This window comes from Vigna angularis, chromosome 7 (genome assembly GCF_016808095.1).
Source record: "Vigna angularis cultivar LongXiaoDou No.4 chromosome 7, ASM1680809v1, whole genome shotgun sequence".
In the NCBI taxonomy this organism is placed as follows: Eukaryota; Viridiplantae; Streptophyta; class Magnoliopsida; order Fabales; family Fabaceae; genus Vigna; species Vigna angularis.
The window spans coordinates 32,499,032-32,523,522 of record NC_068976.1 but is presented as its reverse complement, the minus strand read 5'-3'; the positions used below and the strand labels follow the sequence as shown (position 1 = coordinate 32,523,522).

The window sequence follows — 24,491 nt, the reverse complement described above, 5'->3', positions numbered from 1 at the left end:
AGCCCAAAAAGTGCCGCTCAGCGGTAAATACCGCTCAGCGGTGGTTGCGCGTCTTCTTTTCTTCCCCTCAGCGGCCATTTTGCCCCTCAGCGTGACTCTCGCAACCTCCTGAGTGCCGCTCAGCGGTAAAATGCCGCTGAGCGGTGCCTTCGACTTCTCTTTTTGCACTCTTTCTTGTCTTTTCTAATGTCATCTCTCTCCTTCTTCACTTCTTTCACCAAATTCACCTTAAAACCTGCACAAAAACACTTAAATCAAGCATAAACCTGTCCAGCTCTCTTATTTCTGAAAATATAGATAAAAGCATTGATTTCAAGCTAGTTTCTAAGTCTAAAGGTTGCTTTTAATATCAATTTTAAGCATGAAAATAACAGTTTTTCAACTGTTATCACAACCCCAAACTTAGAACTTTGCTTGTCCTCAAGCAAACAAAATGTAACTCCATCTCCAACCAATTCATATGATGGTTCACTCATTCAAAATCCTTTTTCTCAAGATAAGTAACAACTTCACCCAACCTTATGACCAAGAGTTCATTCAAGATGTGCACATGCTTTAGTGTTCACAAAGTCATTTAAATTCCAACAAATGCTATTTTTCATGAATGATCAATCAATTAAGCATGGATGTTCATGTGCTTATGGAATATTTCCTCACTAGGTAAAGTGTTTCACTCAACACACACGTGTATAAGAGGTAATCACTCATTCACTCTACTATCACAATGTCACATGAATGAACTTTGCCTTTCATTTTACCACAATCAAAAACATTCACAAGCATGCATCATCACAAGGACTTTTCAATGGCTTATAATGTGGCTGGGCTAACAAGAAAATTGGTTTTTTCTGGATCGCAAAATCCTTGAGTTAAGAGAATCATAACAACACAATCATCTTATTCATTCCCAACTTGCCTTTTACAATTGCAATTGCATTGAGCTTTACTTCTTTTTCTTTTCTTTTCGTTTTTCTTTGCATATTCTTACTTTTTAGCTCTTAGCTCAATGCTTTTTATGTTTTCCCAACAACCCCAAACTTGAACATTTAACAATACCACACAAGATCTTCTACTTAACTCAAGGTAAAGATTTTCAATCAAGGGTTTTCAGTGTATGTTCAAGGCTAAGGGTTCAAAGGATAGAACACAAAGTGTTCTCTTTTAGTGGGCTAATTTTATGTATTTGGCCAATAAAAAAGGTTTCAACAACACGGCCTTGATCATATGATGCAAAACAAGCAATTGATTCAATCATAGAAAACCTGGGCAAAATCATTCATGCTTTCAAAGTAATAACATTCAACAATAACAACTCTGGAGCTCAAAACCTCACATATAAGCTCATTCACATTTGACATACACATCCTGCTTAATTTCACAATCACAATCATGATATCCTGCATTTGTTCACAAAGCTTGTGAATCACCTGTATAAGCATTTAATGTGCACATCATCTCAACATCAATCAATCAATAAGCATCATCAAGCATTACTTATCAAACAATCACAGTTAATAGTAAACCATCACACAAAACCAGGTTTTCAAGAGAGTACATCAAACCCTAATCTAAAACCGAAAACAAATAAGTTCAGAAAACTTAAACCACAAAAGCATAATCATATGATAGCATTCATCAGTAAATGCTATCTCAGCTCCTCATCAGTCTGAGCTGTCCTCTGTATCTTCCGCTTCTTGGATCCTATAGTCTTGATTCCTTTTGCTCGATGAGGAGGCCATCCCTGCATCAAACATAATTCACAAAACCAAAAGATACATTGTTAAGCATTAGTAAACCACAATGAAGAAATCAGCCCCTTCAATGATGCTCTCTCCCAACCCCAAACTTAGATGGAAAACTAGTGAGCAAGTGAGTGGAAGGGAGATTTTCTAAAGAGGGATGAGGGAAAAGTTGTAGAGAACCTTTGAAAAGGTATGTAGGAGTGTGTGTGCAGAGAAGAGTCTGAAAATAAAAGCATTTGCACAGCTTAGGGTATAAAAATACCCTAATGGGCTCGGGTTCCACTAAGGGGAACTAAAGCTCATTCTGCGAGAGTACCACTCAGCGGTAAGTTGCCGCTCAGCGGCACTTTCGTGATGTGCTCTTCTCCTTCTTTTCTTAACCTACGTGCCTCCTAGACATGCCCCTCATTGGTTCCCTGCAATTCAATGTTTAAAAATGCATATGCAAACCCTAACTAAAATAAACAAACAAAAAACAATCAATCAACTGGGTTGCCTCCCAGGTAGCGCTTGTTTAACGTCACGAGCCTGACCCAAAATCCACCAACACCCATCAGTAGGTGTTTCAAACTTACCAGCACCCATCAGTAGGTGCAAAATCTTCTCACCAACACCCATCAGTAGGTGTTACAAACTTAGTATCCTTCAGTAGATACTTAACCACCTAGCATCCTTCAGTAGATGCTGGATCCAACAAAATATTCACAAAATAATATCCACAAATTAAAAATTACAAAACCAAATCAAAAGTCAAAAGTTTGTAAATCACTGGGTTGCCTCCCAGCAAGCGCTCTTTTAACGTCAGTAGCTTGACCCAGTAAAGCTCAAGTTCCTTCTTCTTTTTCTTCTTTCTACTGAACTTCTTCAGAAATTTGATCAAACCAGGAACTTGTTGCAGTGTCTCAATCATAGGAAGTTTAATCTCCAATTTCTTGAAGATTTCCATAAAGCACTCAAATTCCTTCTTCCTATGATACTTCTTTGGATGGGGACGAGATTTTTCATATGATTCTTTATTTTTTTCTCTCGTCCTCTTTCTCTTTTCTCTCACTTTCTTTTTTTCTTTTCTTTTTCTACTCACCTTCTCAATCTTCACACAAATTTTCTCTTCTTCTTTCTCTTCTCTCTCTTTTCTCTCTTCTTTTTCCAACTCAACTTTTTCAACATTTACACTCACTAGCTCTTGACACTCTCCCCTGGGGTTAACCTCAGTATTAGCCCCAAAATCCGTGTCAGGCCTTTCTTCCAACTGCTTGGTAATCTGCCCCATTTGAATCTTCAAGTTCTTAATAGCAGCTTCAGTGCTCTTTTGAGAAGATTCAGTTTTCTGTATAAATTGCTGAAGAATTTCTTCCAACCTTATTGATCTTTCATTAAGTATAGAAATTTGTTGCCATAAGGTTGGTTGCTGCTGCTGCTTATTAAATTGACCAGCTTGCCCAGTTTGCCCTTGACCAATGCTTGGGTGTGGTTTCCACCCTTGATTGTAGTTCCCTTGACGGTGTTGATTGGTCATGTATTTTACATCCTCCATTGCTTCTACTGAAAAGGCACATTGACCATTGATATGGTCGCCTCCACATAATTCGCACAACTGGGATTGTACCTGTGCAGCAGTCTTCAACTCTTTGGGTAGTTGTGCAAGTATCTTTGTGAGATTCTCCAATTGTTGAGTTAGTATCTTGTTCTGAGCTAGCAAGGCATCATTGGATTGCATCTGCAGAACTCCTTTTTGTTGCATAGGAGCTCCTCTCTCACTGTGTAGCTCATTATCATTAGTAGCCATGTTTTCAATTATTTCTGCGGCTTCCTCTGAAGTTTTCCATTTGATATTTCCTCCTGCTAAGGCGTCAAGCATCATCTTGGTTTGTGAACCAAGACCTTCAAGGAAGATTAGGACTACTTCCACTTCGTCAAATCCATGTGTGGGAATCTTTCTTAATAGGCTTTTATATCTGTCCCATGCATGACCTAATGATTCCTCCATGCCTTGCCTGAAAGATGAGATCTCTTGCTTTCCTTTGTTGACCTTGGAAGAATTGAGTGCCCATATAGTTAAATTCTTGACCGAATTGCATCCTGCAAACATTAGGCACAAAACTCTAGAAAATATTTGTTAGCACAAAAAGATATAGGAGAAGATATATATTCAGAAGATAAAAGATTCAGAAGATAAAATAAAATAAGATAGAATAAAATAAAATAAAATAAAATCAAATCTAATCTAATCTAATAAGGTAAAATAAAATAAAATAAAATCTAATCTAATCAAATCAAATAAAATCAAATCAAATATAATCTAGTCAAATCAAATAAAATCTAATCTAATCAAATAAAAAAAAATAAAATCAAATCAAATAAGATACAAACTGTAAAATATAAACAGAAAAAAAAAATAAATAAAAAAAAATTCGAAATTTAAATTAAAAATAAAAAAATAAGTCAAAGATAATCAATAATCACACAAATTAACCAGTTAAACCAGAGTCCCCGGCAACGGCGCCAAAAACTTGATGGACAAATTTGTAAGCACCAAAATATGATGTCACAAACTTGTTTCACAATCGGCAAGTATGACCGAATCGTTCAAGTAATAAACTTGGTAAGACCAAGTATCGTTCTTCCCAAAGGACTCACGGCCTAGTTTAGTTGTGTGGTTTGTTGATTAGCTAAGACTTACAAACGAAATAATTGGATTATATTATGCAAGACGAAAACTAAACATGTATGCATGAATTGATCAATGGCAAAGACAAAAGATAAACACTTTCAATGGATTATATGAATGAATATGTTGTTGGGGGTCAATTTCATCTCATCCACTCTCATACATTTTAGAAATTCCACATTCAAATCATCATTGTTAATGCCACTCTCTAATGTACCATTCTAGATGGCTTCTCCCTAATCAAATAGTTCATACAATTCCTAGCATTCCTAATGATTAGTTCATGAGTGCAGGAGCTTAAAGGCAACCAATAGAATATTGTCAGTATAATATTGGGAGAAATTCCCCGGATCTAGACTTCCCCGTACGTGTCCGTATCGACAAAACCAATAATCATGCAATAGAATGAGTTAAACAATGCAAGCATTGAGCAAAGAGGAAAAACCCTAACTAATGATGAAAGAAAGCATAAGTCTTAAATTAAGATGCAAGCATAAATTCCATATATGAGAGCTTCAAGAGATTACATTGATTCCCCAACAAACATACAAGGTTTAGTTCACCATATTCATGGTGAACCTAGATGAACAATAATGAAAGAATGAAAGAATAAACCCAATAAAGGTGAAGAGGTAGCCAGAGCATCCAAGATCCTCCTTCAAAGGGGTGGAAGAGAGAGTGTTTGCCTCGTTTCTGCCAAAGATCCCTAACCCTAGGACGTGCAAGTCCTTATATACTATTCTAGAGTTACAAAAGATTACAAAAGCCCAAGCCCAAAAAGTGCCGCTCAGCGGTAAATACCGCTCAGCGGTGGTTGCGCGTCTTCTTTTCTTCCCCTCAGCGGCCATTTTGCCCCTCAGCGTGACTCTCGCAACCTCCTGAGTGCCGCTCAGCGGTAAAATGCCGCTGAGCGGTGCCTTCGACTTCTCTTTTTGCACTCTTTCTTGTCTTTTCTAATGTCATCTCTCTCCTTCTTCACTTCTTTCACCAAATTCACCTTAAAACCTGCACAAAAACACTTAAATCAAGCATAAACCTGTCCAGCTCTCTTATTTCTGAAAATATAGATAAAAGCATTGATTTCAAGCTAGTTTCTAAGTCTAAAGGTTGCTTTTAATATCAATTTTAAGCATGAAAATAACAGTTTTTCAACTGTTATCACTCATCTCATAAACATTGTTCGTTTCCTCCATCATGGGGTGCCCAAACATTACTTCCCAGCCTCAACTCACATTTGAACAACAAAATCAAGTGAAAACCACTGGACTTATGTAAGAAACTTACAAATTTTGACCATGGTCACCCAGGTTACCATAGGTGGCTCCTGTAGTTGAAGTGTGTGTACAAAAGACAAATTTTACTCGTGTAATCGTTTACCAGCCAGTTGTAATTGATTACCTATGTGGTTTTTTCCTCCACATGTTTCAGGAGTTCACTGAACTTGGTAAACCATTGGATTAATTTAAAAGACTTATTAATATTGCGCATTCCTTTGTCATCAAAACACACACAACGTAAATAAAATGACATTACACAAAGTAATCATGAAAGCTATCATCTTATTGCAATAACAATCTGTACATATATATCATTGTTTGTTACAATCTGTACATATATATCATTGTTTGTTACAATATGTACATATAACAATCTTATTGGAAAAAATCCATCTTCCTCTAAATACAAACAAATTTTCTACAAATGGAAACAATCCTACAACATTCCATATTCCGCTAGCGCTTCCATTCTTCTAATGTTCTCGTTGTCGAGGATCCACTCACATACATATTTCTTTCTAATTCCAAGCAACTCCTTCTGAAATCAACATTTTGCACTTTAGAAATTAACACAATCATCAAATATTTCTAACAATCATAATGATACTTACATTCGTATATTGAGGCATGATTTTCCCATTCTATTTGTCCTCTCCATCCCAAATTTTCATTGCTTTTAACATTATAACTCCACAATCATGTCTGAAACAATACAAGCACAACATATAGTAGTTCTCACAACGTACATTAATGACAACACCAAATATTTAAAGACAATGGTTATAACAACTTACAAGTTTGGTTGGGATGAGATATTTGCTTATTCAACAGACAAAGGTCCAATACTCCCTTCCAGTCTATTGTACAAGATGCAAAAAAATCGTTGAAGATTTTCAGCCTACCAAATAAGAAATACAATAACAAGTTAAACAATACAACATTAAATGACAATAAGCAATTTATTTTTAAACAGAAATTGTGCAATCATAAACCAAATTTGTACAATTGTAGTAGCAAATAACACCACCTACGCAATGAAAATTGTACAAATTATTAACATAACCACCAACATTAAACATAAAGCAATGTCACATAATAGTTATCGTGTTATCAACGTATTTGGTTGGTGCTAAAGTGTAACATGAAGTTGTGCTCAAGGTCTGACCAATTATTTCACATACAACCCTAAAAAATAAATATTATTCAATCAGAAACAATCACCTTTCACCAATGATAAATACAATTCTCATCAATTACCTGTGTACAGTGTCTCTTACGTTGACTGCATAGTACAATTGGTCAACATCGACAATAGTGGTTGGATCACCAACAAAACTGTGCAAAGGGGGGATCGCCAATGGTACCTCCCCTTCATCATCATCACCATCATCATCAATTTCAATACAAACACTTGGATGATGAGATGCTGAAACTTTCTCATCTTCATGCGCAGGTTCGTCATCTCCTGGTTGTTCATTAAATGCACCTGCAGGGTCTTCAGCAGCTCCACCAGCAGCTTCTTCATCAAATCCACCATCACCTTCTTCATCACCTCCACTTGCAGGTGCTTCATGACCTCCACCACCACCTTCTTCATCATTACCACATGCAGCTTCTTCATTAAAGATTGGAGTTTGATAAATTTCAATTAACTCCCTCATAAGAACTCCAATCTTGGCATTCAATGTTATGATATTTTTATTGTTTTTCCTCATTCTTTCCTCAGCACCTGCTTCCCAAGTGTCGTCATTGGAGCTTTCATCATCTGCTTCCTCAACCTTGGATCGTTCAGGAAACGATCCTTCACTCATCCCTCCGTCATCCATGTGAAAAATAGCACGGATTTCGGGCAATTGACGATCTTGCTTACTTACATATCACTCGAGATTTAACTATACCAAACACAAACAACAAAATTAGTGAAATACGACCATCAATAATTACGAAAAAATATATAACAAAGGTTGAAAGACTTACACCTCCGGTCTGAAAGATATGTTCAATTTTTTTTGTCCTTGAGTTATACGGGAACCATCGCAATATGCACGGGAACCTCCTGTGAGAAGCATGACCATGCAAAGAAAGTCTTTCAACTGCCAAAGCCTACAATATCAAAATAAATAGTGACCCATATTGTACAATGTTGTCCATTCTATTGAGTGAAACAATTATAAAATCATGTTGCCTGCAACACGGCCACATTGCCACTAAGACTCAGTGACTGGGCGATAGCTCCCGACATTATTTTCTTCATACATTTATTTAAATTATGTACAATATGTTTGTATACACCGGTGCCCCAATCGTATAGACACAAATTGTCTAAGTCATCTAACACTGCACAAGGCATGTTAGAAACATAGACAAACTTCCTAGGAAAATAAAATGCAACCAAACACATTAATATATATATAACATACATACTACATCAACCTTAATGTTTTGATCCTGGACAATCACATTAAACATGTCAATCAGCTCCTTCAAAGTAGTGGTTTTTGGATTAAACATTTGACCAACCAATCCACTACTTATTCATCAAAAGGGATGTCTAAACCACCTATTTCTAAACTCATGAACACATCAAAAACAGTAAATGGGACCAATTGTTGACTAACTCTAAAACTAACATCGTGCCCAGCTCAGCGGCAGATCATCACCTTCAATAATTTCAAATTGACCTCCAAAGGGCTTAGAATATGCAAACACCACCTAAATGGAGTCATCCTAATGCGCTCTACATGAGTGTTTCCTAGTAAGCGATTCATTTCAACAATGGTGGATGAATCCATCGAGGTACGAAGGCGCCACTACACAAAATTAACAAAACATGATTATTAACTAAAACTCAAAGGATAACACATCATCTATAAAAAAAAATTACATTTCATCTTACATTTCCTTTTTGGGCTGCCATTGGACCTGCAGTTATAAGATAAACAAAACAACAATGGTCAAGAAGATGGTTAGGGTTCGCACAACACGAAAACGCCAATGTTGGAGAACATGGTTAGGGTTTGCGCAGTACCAAAAAACACCACGACAGCGAGAAGGCACAATACTAATGCTCGACAAGGACGTTGAAGACGGCTTCAATGTTGCATAAGACGGACGTCCATAACAGCAAGAAGGCACAATACCAACCATCCAGTAGAAGGTGAGGCTTTAGGGTTTGAACACGAGAGATATGAGAGAACGAGAGAGATGAGAGAACGAAAGAGATGAGAGAACGAGAGAGATGAGAGAACGTAACTGCAAATGAAAGAAGAATAGGGAAAGCGTGAAAGAAAATTCGTAAATTTCCCTTCTGATAATACCCTCGCCTGATCAATTGTATATATTTCTTTTTCAAATTCAGCCAATCGACAACCGCCATGTGGCGTTGTCAAATCGTTGGCAAATAAACGTTGTTAAAGAAACGTTTTCGTTTTAAAAATAGGGGAAAAGAGAATCTTGATCGGTCAAAGGACAAAAATGGCATTATCAGAAAAGTTGGAGGTGAGGCTGAAATTCTTGAGGTGTAGGAAGAAACATTCGAAACTTTATTGGGTATGCCATGTGTACAAAAATAATTGGGGTTGGTTTTCACATATATTTCCCTTTACTGCTAAATTAATGTTTGGTTTAATGTAAATGTACTGAGATTGATTTATTAAACGTAGTCCCGCGAACCAATCCGATCCACCACGGGTTTGAGCTGGGTTAGGTTTGAAAAAAATGTAATTTTTTTATGTAGGTTAGTTTTCAACCTGGCTCACCTGGGTAGAACCCGTGGTGAGCCGGGTTGACTCAATAATTCATCTAATTAATTTAATTATTTATTATTTTTGTGTTTCAATATTATTATTTTTATTATATTGTTGATGGGGAAAAACTTATATTAAGTGAGTGAACCCATTTAACTCATCAATCCATAGTGGGTCGAGTCAGATTCGAATTTTTTCAACTTACTAATAAATGAGTCGGATTGGGTTGGTTCACTAAGTGACCAACCCTTGGTGGATCGGGTCGGGTCAAATCGGTTTACCTATTTTAACAAACGATGTCTTTTAATATAAGTTTTATATGTTTAAAATAAATCAGTTCATGCGGTTCAATTATCAATCCACACGTTTAACTAATCTATGCACTAAATTAATTGTTTAAATAACAAAATTTTAAAATATTGAATGAAGCCAAAATAGTATTTAAGAATATTATTGGAATAAACTTTGACAAAAATAAAATGAAGTATATTAAAAAATAAATGGACAGCAAAAGGTAATTACGTATTAAAAATGCCACTGCCTAAATAAAAAACGTGTCCAATACTTACCAGACATTTTTATTGCAGGCTATTGCTTCCTGCATCTCTACATTACTAACTGCAACCTTACAATAACAACAACAAAAAAAACATTTTTCATCACTGCACCTCACATCAATGTTTTATGTGTTTTCATGCACGGTTGTTATGGAAAAATCATTTTGAAAATTCTATTCGAGAAAGCTTGTTCCAGAAAGCATTTCATGCATTTTAGAAATTTTGTTTCAAAAATCAGATTTCAAAAATCTTATTTGAAAAATTCCAGAAAGCTTCTTTTGGAAAGTTTCAGGTCATATAGAAAGTGACAGATCTTTTGGAAACTTCTTTTGGTGAAATAATATTCACAGTCTTTAATGTTAAAATAGACATACACATTTGTTCTTAGAAAAATACATAGGAGAAGTGAGATTCAATGTAAATTTATTCATTTTCTTCATTCATGGAATATATGGGTCATCTATAAGAATTATCATGATTAATCTCTTCTTGCTAACTCATACCTCTTTTTACGATTTCATTAAGATTTGACGCCACGAAAAAGAAGCAGGAACAAATTTATATTTATGAAGCCCAAATTTTCTTATTTTTAATAAAATGGCTCTCACTTTTCTTAATTTATTTTAAAGTAATATATTCATTTAAAAACATGAAATTTAATAATTATTATAAATAAAGAATTATTTAATTATAGAAAATTGTTTTTGTCTTTCTCAATGTTATCTTAAAGGACATTGATGAGGACAATTCAGGTAGCAAAACCTTCATGTTTGAATATAGAAATACAATAGATAAATTTATTTTCTTAAAATAACACTTATACAAGTGAGACACTTAGCTAAAATATACATTTAGAGAAAGTAAGAGTAATACATCCATTTGATACACTTAACAAAAGATAAAATAGTCTTAAAAGAATGAATTTTTGTAACTTTTCAAAAAAGAAAGTAAAAAAATAAGGAAGTATAGTATTAAATGAATATAAAAAAAAATTATATGTGTCAAAGTATATTTTTCATGCATTTAATCAATCAATAAAAATTCAACAATTTTAAACTGTTTATTTGTCTCATGCATATTAATTTGTCCAAAATCTTTCAAAAATTATTATATACAATTTTTTATATTGTTTAACGTGCTTTTTATATTATAGTATATAATGCATATTTACATATTTATTTAATTACCATGAAACTTTATGGTATTAATAAGGTAAATTTTGATATATAACTATTTTGTTTGTTATTATATCGTTTTTTTAAATATTAATTTATGTACTATATCGAATTTTGACACAAAAACTACATTAGCCACACACGCACTAAGTTGAGACAGTTTAATATTTGAATGAAAACACACTTTATCTTTTTTAATTTAAATTTTAAAATACTCTTTTAAATATATATATATATATACATATATTAAATTATTTTTTAATCATATTTTCCCTCTCTTTATATAAATATAAATTAAAATAAATATCTTGAATCAGAGATATATTAATCACATATTGCATTGGTTTGAAAAAGATGCTACATATATGTAAATAATAATAACATCAACCTACATATTTATATAATATATTAATATCTTTCATAATTAATTTTAATACATACATATCATTATAATAAACATGGTAACAATTTTTTATTAATAATTGAATAATATATTAATATAGTGAACTACTCTTGTAATTAAAATTTCATAGAGATAAAAATTATATTTTAAACGTTTTAGGAAGTATTAGGCAACCAGATCCCTTTTTAAGAAAATATTATTAAAAGAGAATAGGGTATATCATTATTTTTATTTTCTATCTTTGTTTCTAAAAATAAATTCAACTTCTTAAACAAACTACTAAGAATAACCAAATGCAAGGATTTCATTTTAATAAGTTTCTACTCTCTTTTTTTTGTCAGACAATAAGCACTGTTGTTTTTAGTCTAATATTGTGTGTAGTAACTTTCCTAATTTATTTTCTGACTTTTTAACATTCACGACTAAAATAATTACCAAAAAATATTTTCTTTCTTCTTGTTTTAATTGTTTTGGTTATTTTGGTGACTCTAATATAATTTCATCATTAACTCAATCTTCATTATTACTTAATAAATGAATTAGCAAACAATTATTATTTTCAGGGTTATCATTTATTTTGATTAATATTGTTTGTAGTTGTCTTTGTTCTTCTTCAATTGATTACCTTGTCATCTTTAGCCAAAGTTATGCAAATTTAAGACTTTAAAACAAATATGCCAACCTACAATCCAACTTTTGACCAAAAGTTAAGAACATAAAATAAGCTATATGAAAAGAGAGTAGAAAAATGGTATCTTATGTAAGGAAAAACTTATTTTAATTAATTATACAAAGTGTAAATGAATTAATTAATTGAATATATATATATATATATATTATTACAAAAAATTTTAAAATTACTGATAAAATTCTATCGACGAAAATAAATTTATCGATAGATTTAAATTATCAATCATTTTTATTAATGAATTTTGAAATTTCAATTACTAATGAATTTTATTGGTGGATAATTTATCGGTGTATTTTTCTGTCTATAAAATCATTGATAATAATAATTATTTTATTTATCGATAAGTTTTTCTTTTGTCGGAGCGTGAAATTTTCTCTCATATATCCACTTTGCAGTTCACCATATCTTCATCCTTCATTCAAAGTTTGTTGAGAAAATTTTCAAACATGTCATCCATCTCCAATAAACACCTCATTTTTCATTCTTCATCCTTAATCCTCCATTTTTCAAACACTCACTCACACAGAATAAAAATTTCATCACCATCCTATCGTTTTTAGAAGCAACAACTGGAAGATTCAAATTTCAAAAAATGGAAACAAAACGTGTGATTATGGCTGATACACATAGTTGCACCGGCGACTTGGAGGAGGATAGAGCAGATCAACGACTCTGACAAACATCCCATTGCGAACAAAGAAAACGCTAATGATAAAGGCGCATGGTGGAACCTGGTGTTAGAAATGGTCATCATGCGTCAACGAGGTTCGCGGTGATGACTAGTGTAGATGTCGGTGGTTCTCGTGGGAGGTTCATGCGGTGGGAGGGCCATGCGGTAGTAGGTCTTTGTAAGGGTTGTGGTCTCGCCTGAGTCTAGAAAAAAATTGAACCTTAAAAGAGAAAAGAAGAAGGAGAGACAAGAAAAAAGATGAACCAAATTACGGTATTTACCGATAGATCTTACTGATGGTTTTTTTCTTTGTTTATTATGAATATTTTTAATTATCGACGAATTTAAAATTCCATCGATAAATTTACCAACGATTCTATTACTGGTAATTTTGATCTATCAAAAGTCCATTAAAAAATTATTATCGACGAATTTTTAATATTTCTAATGAATTTTGATCATAATAATACTTATTATTATTATTATTATTAATATATATATATATATGTGTGAAATAGTAATTTTAGTATAAATATTAGAAAATAGTGTTAAATATATTTTTAGTCCTTTAACTATCAAACGATTTTGGATTTAGTCCTATTCGAAAGTTTTGTTCATTTTAGTCCTCTTAATTTTGAAACTCTTATAATTAGTCCTTAGAATTGGACGACGTTAACTTTTGTACAAACGTGGCAAACGGCGAGCCAACTTCCCTTTTTACTCTCTGTCACGTTGCTTTTCTTTCTAGAAATTGATTGTCACGTTATCTTTGGCCATTCCAACCTCATGAACGTCCAACCCTTCGTCGCCGGTTACCGCTTCGGCTCCGTTGGAGCTTTTGTTCTCTTCCACCAACACCAGGCTCAAAAGCGCGCATGCCGCGTTTTGCTTCGAAGTTTCCGTTCTCGTTTTCAACCCATAAATCAGCGACTTCACTGCTCCTGCATTGGTTATCAGCATTTTATTGTCCTCGTGGAGAGATAGATTTAACAGCGCGGTTACCGCATGTTCCTGCGTCCAAGGATCACTACAACGGAGAAGAGGAACAAGAACAGGCAATGCGCCGGACTCCGCAATCAAAATTCGGTTGTTGGCGCGGTTCTTCGCTAGCAGCCGGAGCTTCTCCGCTGCGGAGCGCTTTACCGCCACCAACTACAATTGGAGGCCGTCAATGCAAATCTTCACCGTCAGCTAGAGATCCTCTGGCAAAATGCTCTCAATAATCTCCGTGGAGAAGCTCTCCCTCTGCAGGAAACCCGTGCAGGGCTTCAGCTCCACTTCTCTAGATATATTGTTCTTCTGCACGCATTCCGATGATGGGAGTGTTGCAAGGCGCTACAGCTCACCGGAGATGTCGTTGCTACATGCGGAGAAATCACTGAAGGCCTGAGAGAGGTCGAGGAAGTCCTCCTCTGCCGTTGTGATTACGGTTCCCAATTTTGGGGTGGTATCTAATCTAAAAAAAGAATGAAACTAAATCAGATCCTAATTACACCAAATCGAATTTATATGATTTCGATTGATTTCTTTAGATCAAATCAATAATTATGATATCTTTCCTTTGTTATCTACACATCTATGCCATCCATACAATAATGCGATGGTACTATTACAATTCGATTTTTAAGTTTGCAACTTTATCCTAAACTATTTTTATCGGCAAGTATTGTGGTATATATTCGTTTACTATATTTTTCTCTAATCACCTGGCTTTGGAAATACTGGAAAGTTGAAATTTGATATGCTGACTTTCTATTACGCTAAGTCACTAATTAATTGCTCGTTTGGGTTGATGCTGTAAGATTGGTGTTCCTTGGTTGTAGTTTCCTTCCATGTCATCTCTGCAAGGTGCTCAGCCAATACCTTCAGCTACAATGCACCCTTTAAACATGGGTAATCCATCTCTTGCCTAGAATCTGTCCTCATCATCATATGCATCTGTGCCGCCTCCTCAAGCACAAACCCTTGCACCCACAATGGGACCAGGTAATTCTATTACTTTTCTCAATCAGCTATTTCATCCCAGGGCAATTGGCTCTTTATCTGGACTTCCATTGTGTGCGACGGTGACGGAGCCGAAGCGGTAACCGGCGACGAAGGGTTGGACGTTCACGAGCTTGGAATGGACAGCAGTAACGTGGCAATCAATTTCTAAAAAGAAAAGCAACTTGGCAATTTGCCACGTTTGTGAAAAAGTTAACGTCGTCCAATTTTAAGGACTAATTATAAGAGTTTCAAAACTAAGAGGACTAAAATGAACAAAACTTTCGAATAGGGACTAAACCCAAAATCGCTTGATAGTTAAAGGACTAAAAACATATTTAACCCTATAAAATATATACTTCCTAACTAATACAAATATACATTTAAATTATTAAAATTATAATTTTTTTTCTTTAATTTATGATATACAGTGTTAATTTTTCGAAAATTTAATCTCCACATTAAAAATGTCTAAACTTTTAGTTAGATTATTATTTTAACATATTCATCCAAAGGTTGTTAAAAAGTAATTTAATTAGTTAAAATAATAAAATTAAAATTAAAAAAATTAGAATCATACATAAAAAATTAAAGTACAAATGTATATTCTTGAAGTTTTTGAAAATTATAAAAATGATTTTTTACTATGTTTTATTTCTTGAAAAGTTATTTCTCTTTATCTGTTTCACTTATTTATTTAATTTAAAATTTTAAATGTGTTCGAAAAATATGAAAAAGTAACTGAAAAAGTATTTGTAAATAGGCCTAAAATTGATTTTTCAATTATCATATTCACATCAATTATAATTTTAAGAATATAAAATCATTACTTCAGACAAAATTCTCTACGTGGTGTCTTCTTATCGTGATCGTCGTATATTATAAACAATTCTGTCATTTTATTTGTTCATGAAGATAATATATATTGATAAAAATATATTTATTACGGCATTTGCATGATAAGATAGTTTTATTTGATAAAAATTGTACACTATGATTTTGAAGATAAATTCTAGTCTTTCTTAAATAATAATTTTACATATTTTAAAAAGTCCAAATGAATTTTCTCTTTAACCATACATTGTTCTAGTTTATGGATGACAAAAAAAGTTGTGTTTACGAAGTATTTACGGATATAATATAGTTGGTATCTACGGACATTTATTATCTACGGATAATGTCTAATAGATATTTTAATAACTGCTTATAAATTGATCGGATGTAAGCATTATACTATTTATACCGGGTATCCGCTATCAAAAAAGAAAATAAAAAATTAAATTAATATTTATTAAGTTAAATTTAATTAAAATTAAAACTAAATTATATTAAATTTTAATTTATATTTAATTTAATTTATATTATATTATATATATTATTTGTAATTTTATTTAAATTTTATTTTAAAAATTTATAAAATATAATTTTTTAAATATTTAAAAATATCCACGAATTTTAAAATACTCGCAAACATTTTTTAAATGGGTAGCGGATGATTTTTTTTGTGTGGATAGGAATACCGGATAATACTATCTATACCCGATCTTGTTGTTATTTCTAGTTTTAGTACACTAATATATATGAAAAAATTATATTTATTTAAAGAGTTAATAACCTTTTCCAAAATTTATTTTCACTTATTTATTATAAATTAATTTCATTTTTAATTAAGCTGAGATCTCCAACTGAATTCTAAAATATTAGTAATTCAAATGTCATTGATTCTAACCATATTTATTATATCATTTTGTATGATAAGATAATTTTTTTTAATAAAGTGTGTTTATTAAATAATTTGAAAAAAATTAGAAAATGTAAATAAAATGACATGAGTATGCAGTGTGGGAGCCATTCTTGGCATATAAAAGCACAGTTAGATAAGCATTAACAAAATAGAAATTAGACGTAACCAAATTAAATAGCTCCACCATTCAATTAAGTAAAAATCCATTAACATAAATTATTCATGGGAACATATATAATACTTTATGGATTTGGATTAAGCAAAAACCCTATCTTGCCGTTTAATGAAGAAATGCAAAAGTCAAAATCCAAATTCCAAAAGTAACTTCAAACTCACTCCATTAATTAGTCTTTTGTATGTATACAGTGCTTTTAGAGATGATAGCAATTTTACACGAGACTACATTGCTTTTAGAGAAACAATGTTATTAAAATAGAATAAGATAAGTATGAAAAATAAATAATATTATCACAATTGTAAGCTTATACTACTTTTATCTATATATTTGGTGATTATTTGTTGATATGTAATTGTTAAACAATTTAAAGATGTTAAGTAAAAAGGAATATTTCGTTTTAAAAAAGTTAATATATTTTTTTCTTGAATTTGGTGAAGTGTATTTGTTTCTAAAAGTAAATATATTTATTAATTAGATGTGCTCGCTTTATAGGATAGATTTGGAGGAGAGAGTAAATACATTTGATGAGATTTGAGAGTGAGTGGATTGTTATTTTTTAGGATATTTAGAGGTGAGTGGAACTGGATTTGGAAGTAAACTTTATGAACATTAGTGTAGGATTTGACTAATATGATAAATAAAAAAATAATTTAATTGATAGAAATTAAAGATTATCATAATGTTCTTATTAGTAAAAGTAATATAAAATGGTAATTATTAATAATATCTATAATTGTAAAAATTATTGTAAAAACCTAATCCAAGCTCGTGTAACTGAATAAAGGACTTTGGAACTAAATAAGTCGCGTTTGGAATCAACTAACGCAAGGTGAATTCAAATACACCTTTGTGAAACCAAATAAGAGGGACTGTAATCGAATAGAGTTCCTGTAGAATCCAATACGTTGTCTCGTAATCAAATACACGTCCTTAGATAATCGGATATAGCTCGTAGCGTTTTGTGGTGAGAGCTTGGAATCGGATAAAGTCTCTGTGGACATTTTGGTCATTTCATTCTCAATCAACGTAAAATTGAGTTAAGATACGAAGACTCAAAATCTATGTAATCTCTCATCACGAATAATCATGAACAAAACATTCCATACAAACAAACACAACGTTAGTATATATATATATATATATATATATATATATATATATATATATATATATATATATATATATAAACAAATTTTAGCCTCTAAGAAATATTTGAAAGAAAACTCACGTCATGCTTAAACTCTTTATGCTTTAAGATGATTGTATATTTTAAAAAAAAAGTTAATATAACTAGCAAATGATATATTTAATTTGAAATGCTCTCACCCATGAACTTTAATCATTCGCTCATGTTACACATAGAAAAAGACATATTACATTTACGTAGAGGTATATATATGAAAAGAAAATTAAGAAATATCAAGAATGACAACATCAAGAGATCGAAAATAAAATTGAAAAGCTAAAATATTAAAGATTTAAGGGTAAATGAATTATTCCCTATCATTTTTAAGTGCAGTATTTAAAAAAATGATTTCTATTAACTGTCATTCTAACAAAATATCAATTATTCTTTTAGTTACTCTCAATATTCCTTTTTAATTCTTAGCTTTTTTATTCAAAATTTGTTTATTGTTTGTTAAATTTAAAACTACATTAACTATTGTTTGACCAATTATATTTTTTTTATAGAAAGAAACTTATTTTCATTGAAATAAAAGAAAATACACTTCATATACTCTATTACAAGCATTTGGATGGAGAAAGAAAAGTTAATACTCTATTATATAGAGAGGAAATAAATTATTTTATAAGAAATAAATAATTGATGTTTTTATATAAAGAGAGAAAATACATTATTATCAGTGATATTTTCAATGTAAAACAATGTGAAAATGATAAAGATATTGTACGAAAAAATAAATCAGTTTATTAAAATTGTATAAGTTACCTTTTTTTTTTATTTGTTTAGTTAAACGTCAAAAAGTCACATCTAAAAAAGAGAGACGTATTGATAAAAAAGAGAGAAGGATTCGTTAGAATACAATAAATTTTTCTCTAAATATTTAAGACAATACATATTCCTTTTCTTATTTTTGTTAGTTGTCCATTTTTCAACAAAAAATGTTAATTTTTACTCGTCATTTTTTAAATTCCAAATATAAAATAATTCTTTTTCCTGATTATATCGTTGGTTTAATTAATACATTGAGTGAAAATAGTGATGAGGAAAGAGAACAAAATATAATAACACATTAAATACATTAAAAGAAATGTAATAAATAATTAACTTAAATCACTCAGAAATGATTATTCAGTCATCGTTTTAAGTGAAAAGTAAAGTAATTAAAGTGAAACTGACTTGTAACCATTACTATGGTTACGTGCTCAAAACATCTGTAACTATTAACAAATTTAAGACAATATTAATTATTAAGTAAAGAGTAACATTTGATTTTGAAAAGAATAAATAGCATAAATGTTGTTAAACAGAAAATTTTAGAGAATATAAAGAGTGATTAATAAGATTAGTGTTTTGTGGGGAAAGTTAGTGGATTGGCTATGGCATTCCTATGTCGTCACAACAAGCTTTCACATTACCATAAAAAGAGGAAGAACAAATACAAAACAATTCAACAAGCTATCATTAACATTCAATATATATATTAGAAATTTGACAGCCAGTTGGAGGTGGAAGAAAGATGTCTCATGCCAGGATCACTATTGTAAATGTCAAATGATATTTCCATACATAATTTTTTCTATATTTATTTTATATTATATTCCTTTATTTTTTTTCTTAAAAAAAATATAAAAATTCATCTTTTTATAATCATTTAATTCTTATACTATGAATAAATGAATGTAAAAATATATTACTTTATCATTACTCATTGTCAAGTAATAATAGTCTTGGCTTATTGATAAAAGCAAGAAAAAAATCATTTTACAAAAATTAACCCATGTTAAGTAAAATTAATGAAAAAAATAATAATGAAAAGATAGTACTTGAATAAGAGATATTAAATTTTATTTCGTGTGATAAAAATATATATTAAGTGTATAGATATACAAATATACTGGTTAAATATATTTTAATTTTTAAATGTAAAATTGAAATTTATTTTTGTTTAAAATTTTCATACCTAACATGATGATATTAATTTTTATTTTAATGTTAAATGACATTTTGTATTGATATTTGACTAAAATGTATAAAATGATATAAATAATTTAATCTGACAATCTGAGATACAATGTCATGTTGAACAAATTTAAGGTAATTGAATTAGAAAAATTATATCTATTTATTTTTAATTAAATTGTATTATAAAATTTAAAAACTAAATAAATATTTAATTCAAAATATATTTAAAGTTAAACAATAATTTAAATGTTATTATTAAGTAACAACTTAATTAAATAACAACTTATTTTCCCAAAAGTTATTTATTATAATGAAACTTTTATTATTGTGTATAGATTAATGACTTTGAAATTGTTTATTAAGTAATATATATATTTATTATACAGACATTACCTGAATTCATTTATACCCGAATTCAATTATGACTTTAGAAAATAGGGAGTCAAAATGGAATGGCATGTGTTTGATTGGGTGCGTGGGTGTGCATGACATATAACTCCTCCATGTGTTTGATAGTTCTATATATACCAAATTTCATTATTTTCTTTCCATACATTCACGGCAATACCCGTGTACAACTTCCCCTCTCTTTCTTCAATCTTCCATAATCACTTTTTCATCTTCCTCACCATTCAATCTCCAAATCCATTTTCTGTTCTGTATCTCTACTGTGTGCCATTTCCCTTTGGTTTGTTAATAGATTCGTTAACACATTGTCATTCAATGGAAAAGAAGGATCTGGATTTCATACTAGTCCCTGGTGGCCTACTAATGATGTCGGTGTATCATTTCTGGCTCTTCTACCGAGTCATGAAACATCCCACCAAAACAGTCATTGGTGTCAATGCAATCAATCGCCGTATCTGGGTCCAGGCCATGATGGAGGTATGTGCAGTGGGTGCTCAAAAGTTTCGATTTTGATTCTTGGGTTTTGCGTAATTTCAAAAATTATGTTTCTGGGTTCAAACTGATATACCTTGAATCTCATCGCATGTTTTGGGAACGTATATATTACTCATTGCATGTCTTAGTTAGACCTTGTTTTACACAGCATCAGCTTTATCTGTGCATTTGATTTCAAGTCACACAAACCTGCTTCTTCTTATTTGAGGTATAGGTCAAGGATAGAAAGTCTTTTGCTATAATTTTTTAAAGTAATTACTGTAAAAATCAATAATTTTGCTTTAAAATTAATTGATTTTGAATGATACTGTGTGAAGGATGTATCGAAGAATGGGGTTCTAGCAGTGCAATCATTGAGGAACAACATAATGGCATCGACCCTTTTGGCTTCCACAGCTATAATGTTGAGTTCCCTGATTGCTGTGTTGATGAGCAGTGGGCATGAGAAGAAAACCGTGGTGTCTGAGGTTTTTGGGGACAGGAGCGACCTTGGTTTGTCCATAAAGTTCTTTTCCATATTGGTGTGTTTCTTGTTGGCATTTCTGCTGAATGTTCAGTCCATAAGGTACTATAGCCATGCAAGTATCCTTATCAACGTGCCCTTCAAGAAAGTGACTTCAAATGTGAGGCACCAAATGCTCACAGCTGAGTATGTTGCGACCACTGTGAACAGAGGCAGCTATTTCTGGTCCCTTGGCTTGCGTGCCTTTTACTTCTCATTCCCTCTGTTCATGTGGCTCTTTGGACCAATTCCAGTGTTCTGCACTTCCTTTGCTCTTGTTTTCATGCTCTACTTCTTGGATGTTACATTTGAGTGTGGATGTGCTGGGGTTGCTGACACTCACATTGCTCAAGTTTTTCAATTGAACAAACACCATGTTGATGTTGAAATTGGAAGGGATAATTAGGTGTTAAAGTAGGTTGATTTTTCTGTTTGTGGTTATAGACTGGTACATGGTTAATTAAACTTTGGTTGATTGTGTTAATGGGTTAGCGTGTAGGCTAGTAAGATATGTGTAACAATGCAACTTCTGCAAAATATTTGATGGCATGTAAACTTCATCTGAGAACTCTTATAAATGGTTAATTGAATAGTGATTGGTGATATTAAATTAGATTTAAAATATATATTTTTAATATGGGATCAAAACAATTCTAACAAAGACTTATTATTTTTTAAACATATTATTCTATCTTACTATGAAGTGGTCATCGACCATCCATTCCCACATAAAAGACAGATAATCCGTGGATTAAAATTAAACAATTTCATAATATAATATATAAGAAGGTCAAATTTTATTCGAAGGCTTGAGTGACTTAGACTTATGGCATAAATATGGGTTTTTATTTGTGACTTGTGATGTTATTAGATGTAATTGGTACCGGAAAAGAAGATATTTTGTTTTTTTTTTCTTTTCTGTTTTGTCATGTTGCACACCACCAAAAACGCAAATAACGATATTCCGTTTAGGTTCAGTATTTTTTTATTTTTTTTTATAAAACTTATGTGAGATATCACCGTCGACTATAAAGAATATCTAGCAGTAACTATTACAAAAGTTTATTAATAAAAAAAAACATTTTTTATTATTTTAAAAAGTTTCCATAGAAAATAATACATTTTTTTTTTCATTTGATGGTGAAAAGAAGTTCAACAGAGACGAAGATGCAAAGAGAATATTCTGTGAATGCTAAAATAAAACATCAAAAATCATTTCCGAGATGTGTGCATATTAGAAATAAAAAATCAAATAATTATATATAATATCACACTTTTTAAAAACTAAATTAGCTTAATAATTTTAAAGCAAATTATAGTAGTTTGATACAAAATAGAGAGTTAATTTCGTCCTAAGACTAAGAAGGCGGAATATAAAGTTAATGGAATTACGTAAAGAAGAACGTTAATACTTTCTTTTAACAATATTTAAATAAGAATAATGTTAGAAAAAAAAATGTAGACTGTTCCCTGTCTCTCTCTTGCGTGAAACGAGAAAATAAGAATGTTTTCAATTTTGATTTAAAATGCATTAAAATTAAAAATAGAGAAATATTTTAATTTAAATTAATTGTGGGTATAGATGCTTTTCTCCATTTTATATATTTTTTTATACAATTCAATTCTAACTTATAAAATCAATATCTAATTCTTGAATTAAACTACCTTTAAAGAATTGTTCTATATTAATTTTTTCTTTATTTTTATTTTTTTCCAAATATATTTTCTTTATCTAATTTAATTATTGCTTCCAGTTAAATTTAAAAAAAAAATAGGTGTTATTTTAAATATTTGATTTTTAATAATTTATTCCCGTTATTTCTCTCTTAATTTGAATTTTTTTAACTCTTTAATTTTTTCATTCAATAAAATAGGACATTTGTGATCAATAATAAAAATATCTACTTGTTTTTTTTTAATAAATTATACTTAAATTGGAAAATACCTTTGCAATAATTAAAAAAAGTTGTTAACGACATCCCTATATAATGCCCTAACGAAAAATAATCCAATTTGTATTCCACATTTTTGGAAAATTATGTAACTCAATTTCTTAGTGTTGATCATTGTTGTTAGTTCTTTATACATAGAAAGAGTATATTCATCAACAATGGTTTGTTGTGAACAATTCATCTTTACACATAAAAAGATTATATTCATCAACAATTGTTAATTGCAAAAAAAATCAATGGACGTTTTATATTAAATATAAATGAGTAAAATAAACTATGCATAAACAGATCGATTTACATTATTTTTTTTAGAAATTTTAAGTTAAAAAGATAATATTTTAATCTCTTCTATGAATTGTCCAATCCATCTAAAATCTTAAACTTGTGCAAAATTAATGTGTTTTCTTTTTCTAGCACAAGTACATTTTAACTTGAGTACCACTCTAGTTTTTCATACCAGTAATCCAAGGAACATACAAGACTAAAACAGAGAGAAAGTACGCTATAGTGAATGGTATGATGCTAAAGCATTTAGTTATTTTAATGAATGTATATTTATATGTCACTACCTATTGTGGGAAGTTGATGCCTGCTACTGTTGCAGGTAATGTTGTATAATTTAGAATAATCAACAAATTTTTCAGCTTGAGAATTTAAACTAATGTCTATTGCCTCATGTAAAATGTTCAAAATTATGGTCTATGGGTAACAGCTTGAAAATTTAATTGAATCTGTGCAAGATAACAGTAGTGGTGTATGATGCAGCAGAAATAAACAATGGCAGAAAGTACAAGGACTAGTACAAAAGCAAATTCCATTAGTGGCGTGTGATGTAAAGCTGGAATACCTCGTTATGTGCAATATTTTTTAGGAAGCCAAGTCAAAACACAATGCAAATTCAAAACATAAAGTTAATTCCACTAACTAATTATCTTGTGGAAAAAGGTATTGTCGTGACTCTGTTACAAACTAAAACACAACTCAAACGAAAGACTCTTGAGCTTTGTGAAAACAAAAATTCTGATTACAGTCTTGTATGCCCAAATGAAAAATGACAGTAAAATTTGAAGCTTTATAACCACAAAATCGTAAATACCAAGCAACACATGGCATTAGCAGTTGCATGAACAGAAGCATAGTATATCAATTTCT

General features: G+C 31.1%; 2 protein-coding genes across 2 annotated transcripts; one reads left to right on the top strand and one right to left on the bottom strand.

Moving 5' to 3' along the window:
- Positions 1-6,369: 6,369 nt before the first annotated feature.
- LOC128197890 (uncharacterized) lies at positions 6,370-7,513 on the bottom strand. The gene is made up of 4 exons (XM_052880738.1): positions 7,417-7,513; positions 6,945-7,302; positions 6,482-6,585; positions 6,370-6,389 (listed from the first exon to the last, which is right to left on the bottom strand). The coding sequence occupies exons 1-4, from the start codon at positions 7,511-7,513 to the stop codon at positions 6,370-6,372; spliced, it is 579 nt and encodes a 192-aa protein (XP_052736698.1).
- A 13,007-nt stretch (positions 7,514-20,520) lies between these two features.
- Positions 20,521-22,022, top strand: LOC108337633 (uncharacterized). Its single transcript, XM_017574198.2, has 2 exons — positions 20,521-20,867; positions 21,203-22,022. Exons 1-2 carry the CDS (start codon positions 20,706-20,708, stop codon positions 21,791-21,793), a joined length of 753 nt encoding a protein of 250 aa, XP_017429687.1. The 5' UTR covers positions 20,521-20,705; the 3' UTR covers positions 21,794-22,022.
- The last annotated feature ends 2,469 nt before the right edge of the window (positions 22,023-24,491 follow it).

Coding starts and splice junctions, on each gene's coding strand:
- LOC128197890 (XM_052880738.1), bottom strand. CDS start 7,513: ATGGATGACGGAGGGATGAGTGAAGGATCGTTTCCTGAACGATCCAAG. Junction 7,303..7,416: donor TGACGACACTTGGGAAGCAG/GTGCTGAGGAAA, acceptor TCTTTAATGAAG/AAGCTGCATGTGGTAATGAT. Junction 6,390..6,481: donor ATCTCATCCCAACCAAACTT/GTAAGTTGTTAT, acceptor GTATTGTTTCAG/ACATGATTGTGGAGTTATAA.
- LOC108337633 (XM_017574198.2), top strand. CDS start 20,706: ATGGAAAAGAAGGATCTGGATTTCATACTAGTCCCTGGTGGCCTACTA. Junction 20,868..21,202: donor GGGTCCAGGCCATGATGGAG/GTATGTGCAGTG, acceptor TACTGTGTGAAG/GATGTATCGAAGAATGGGGT.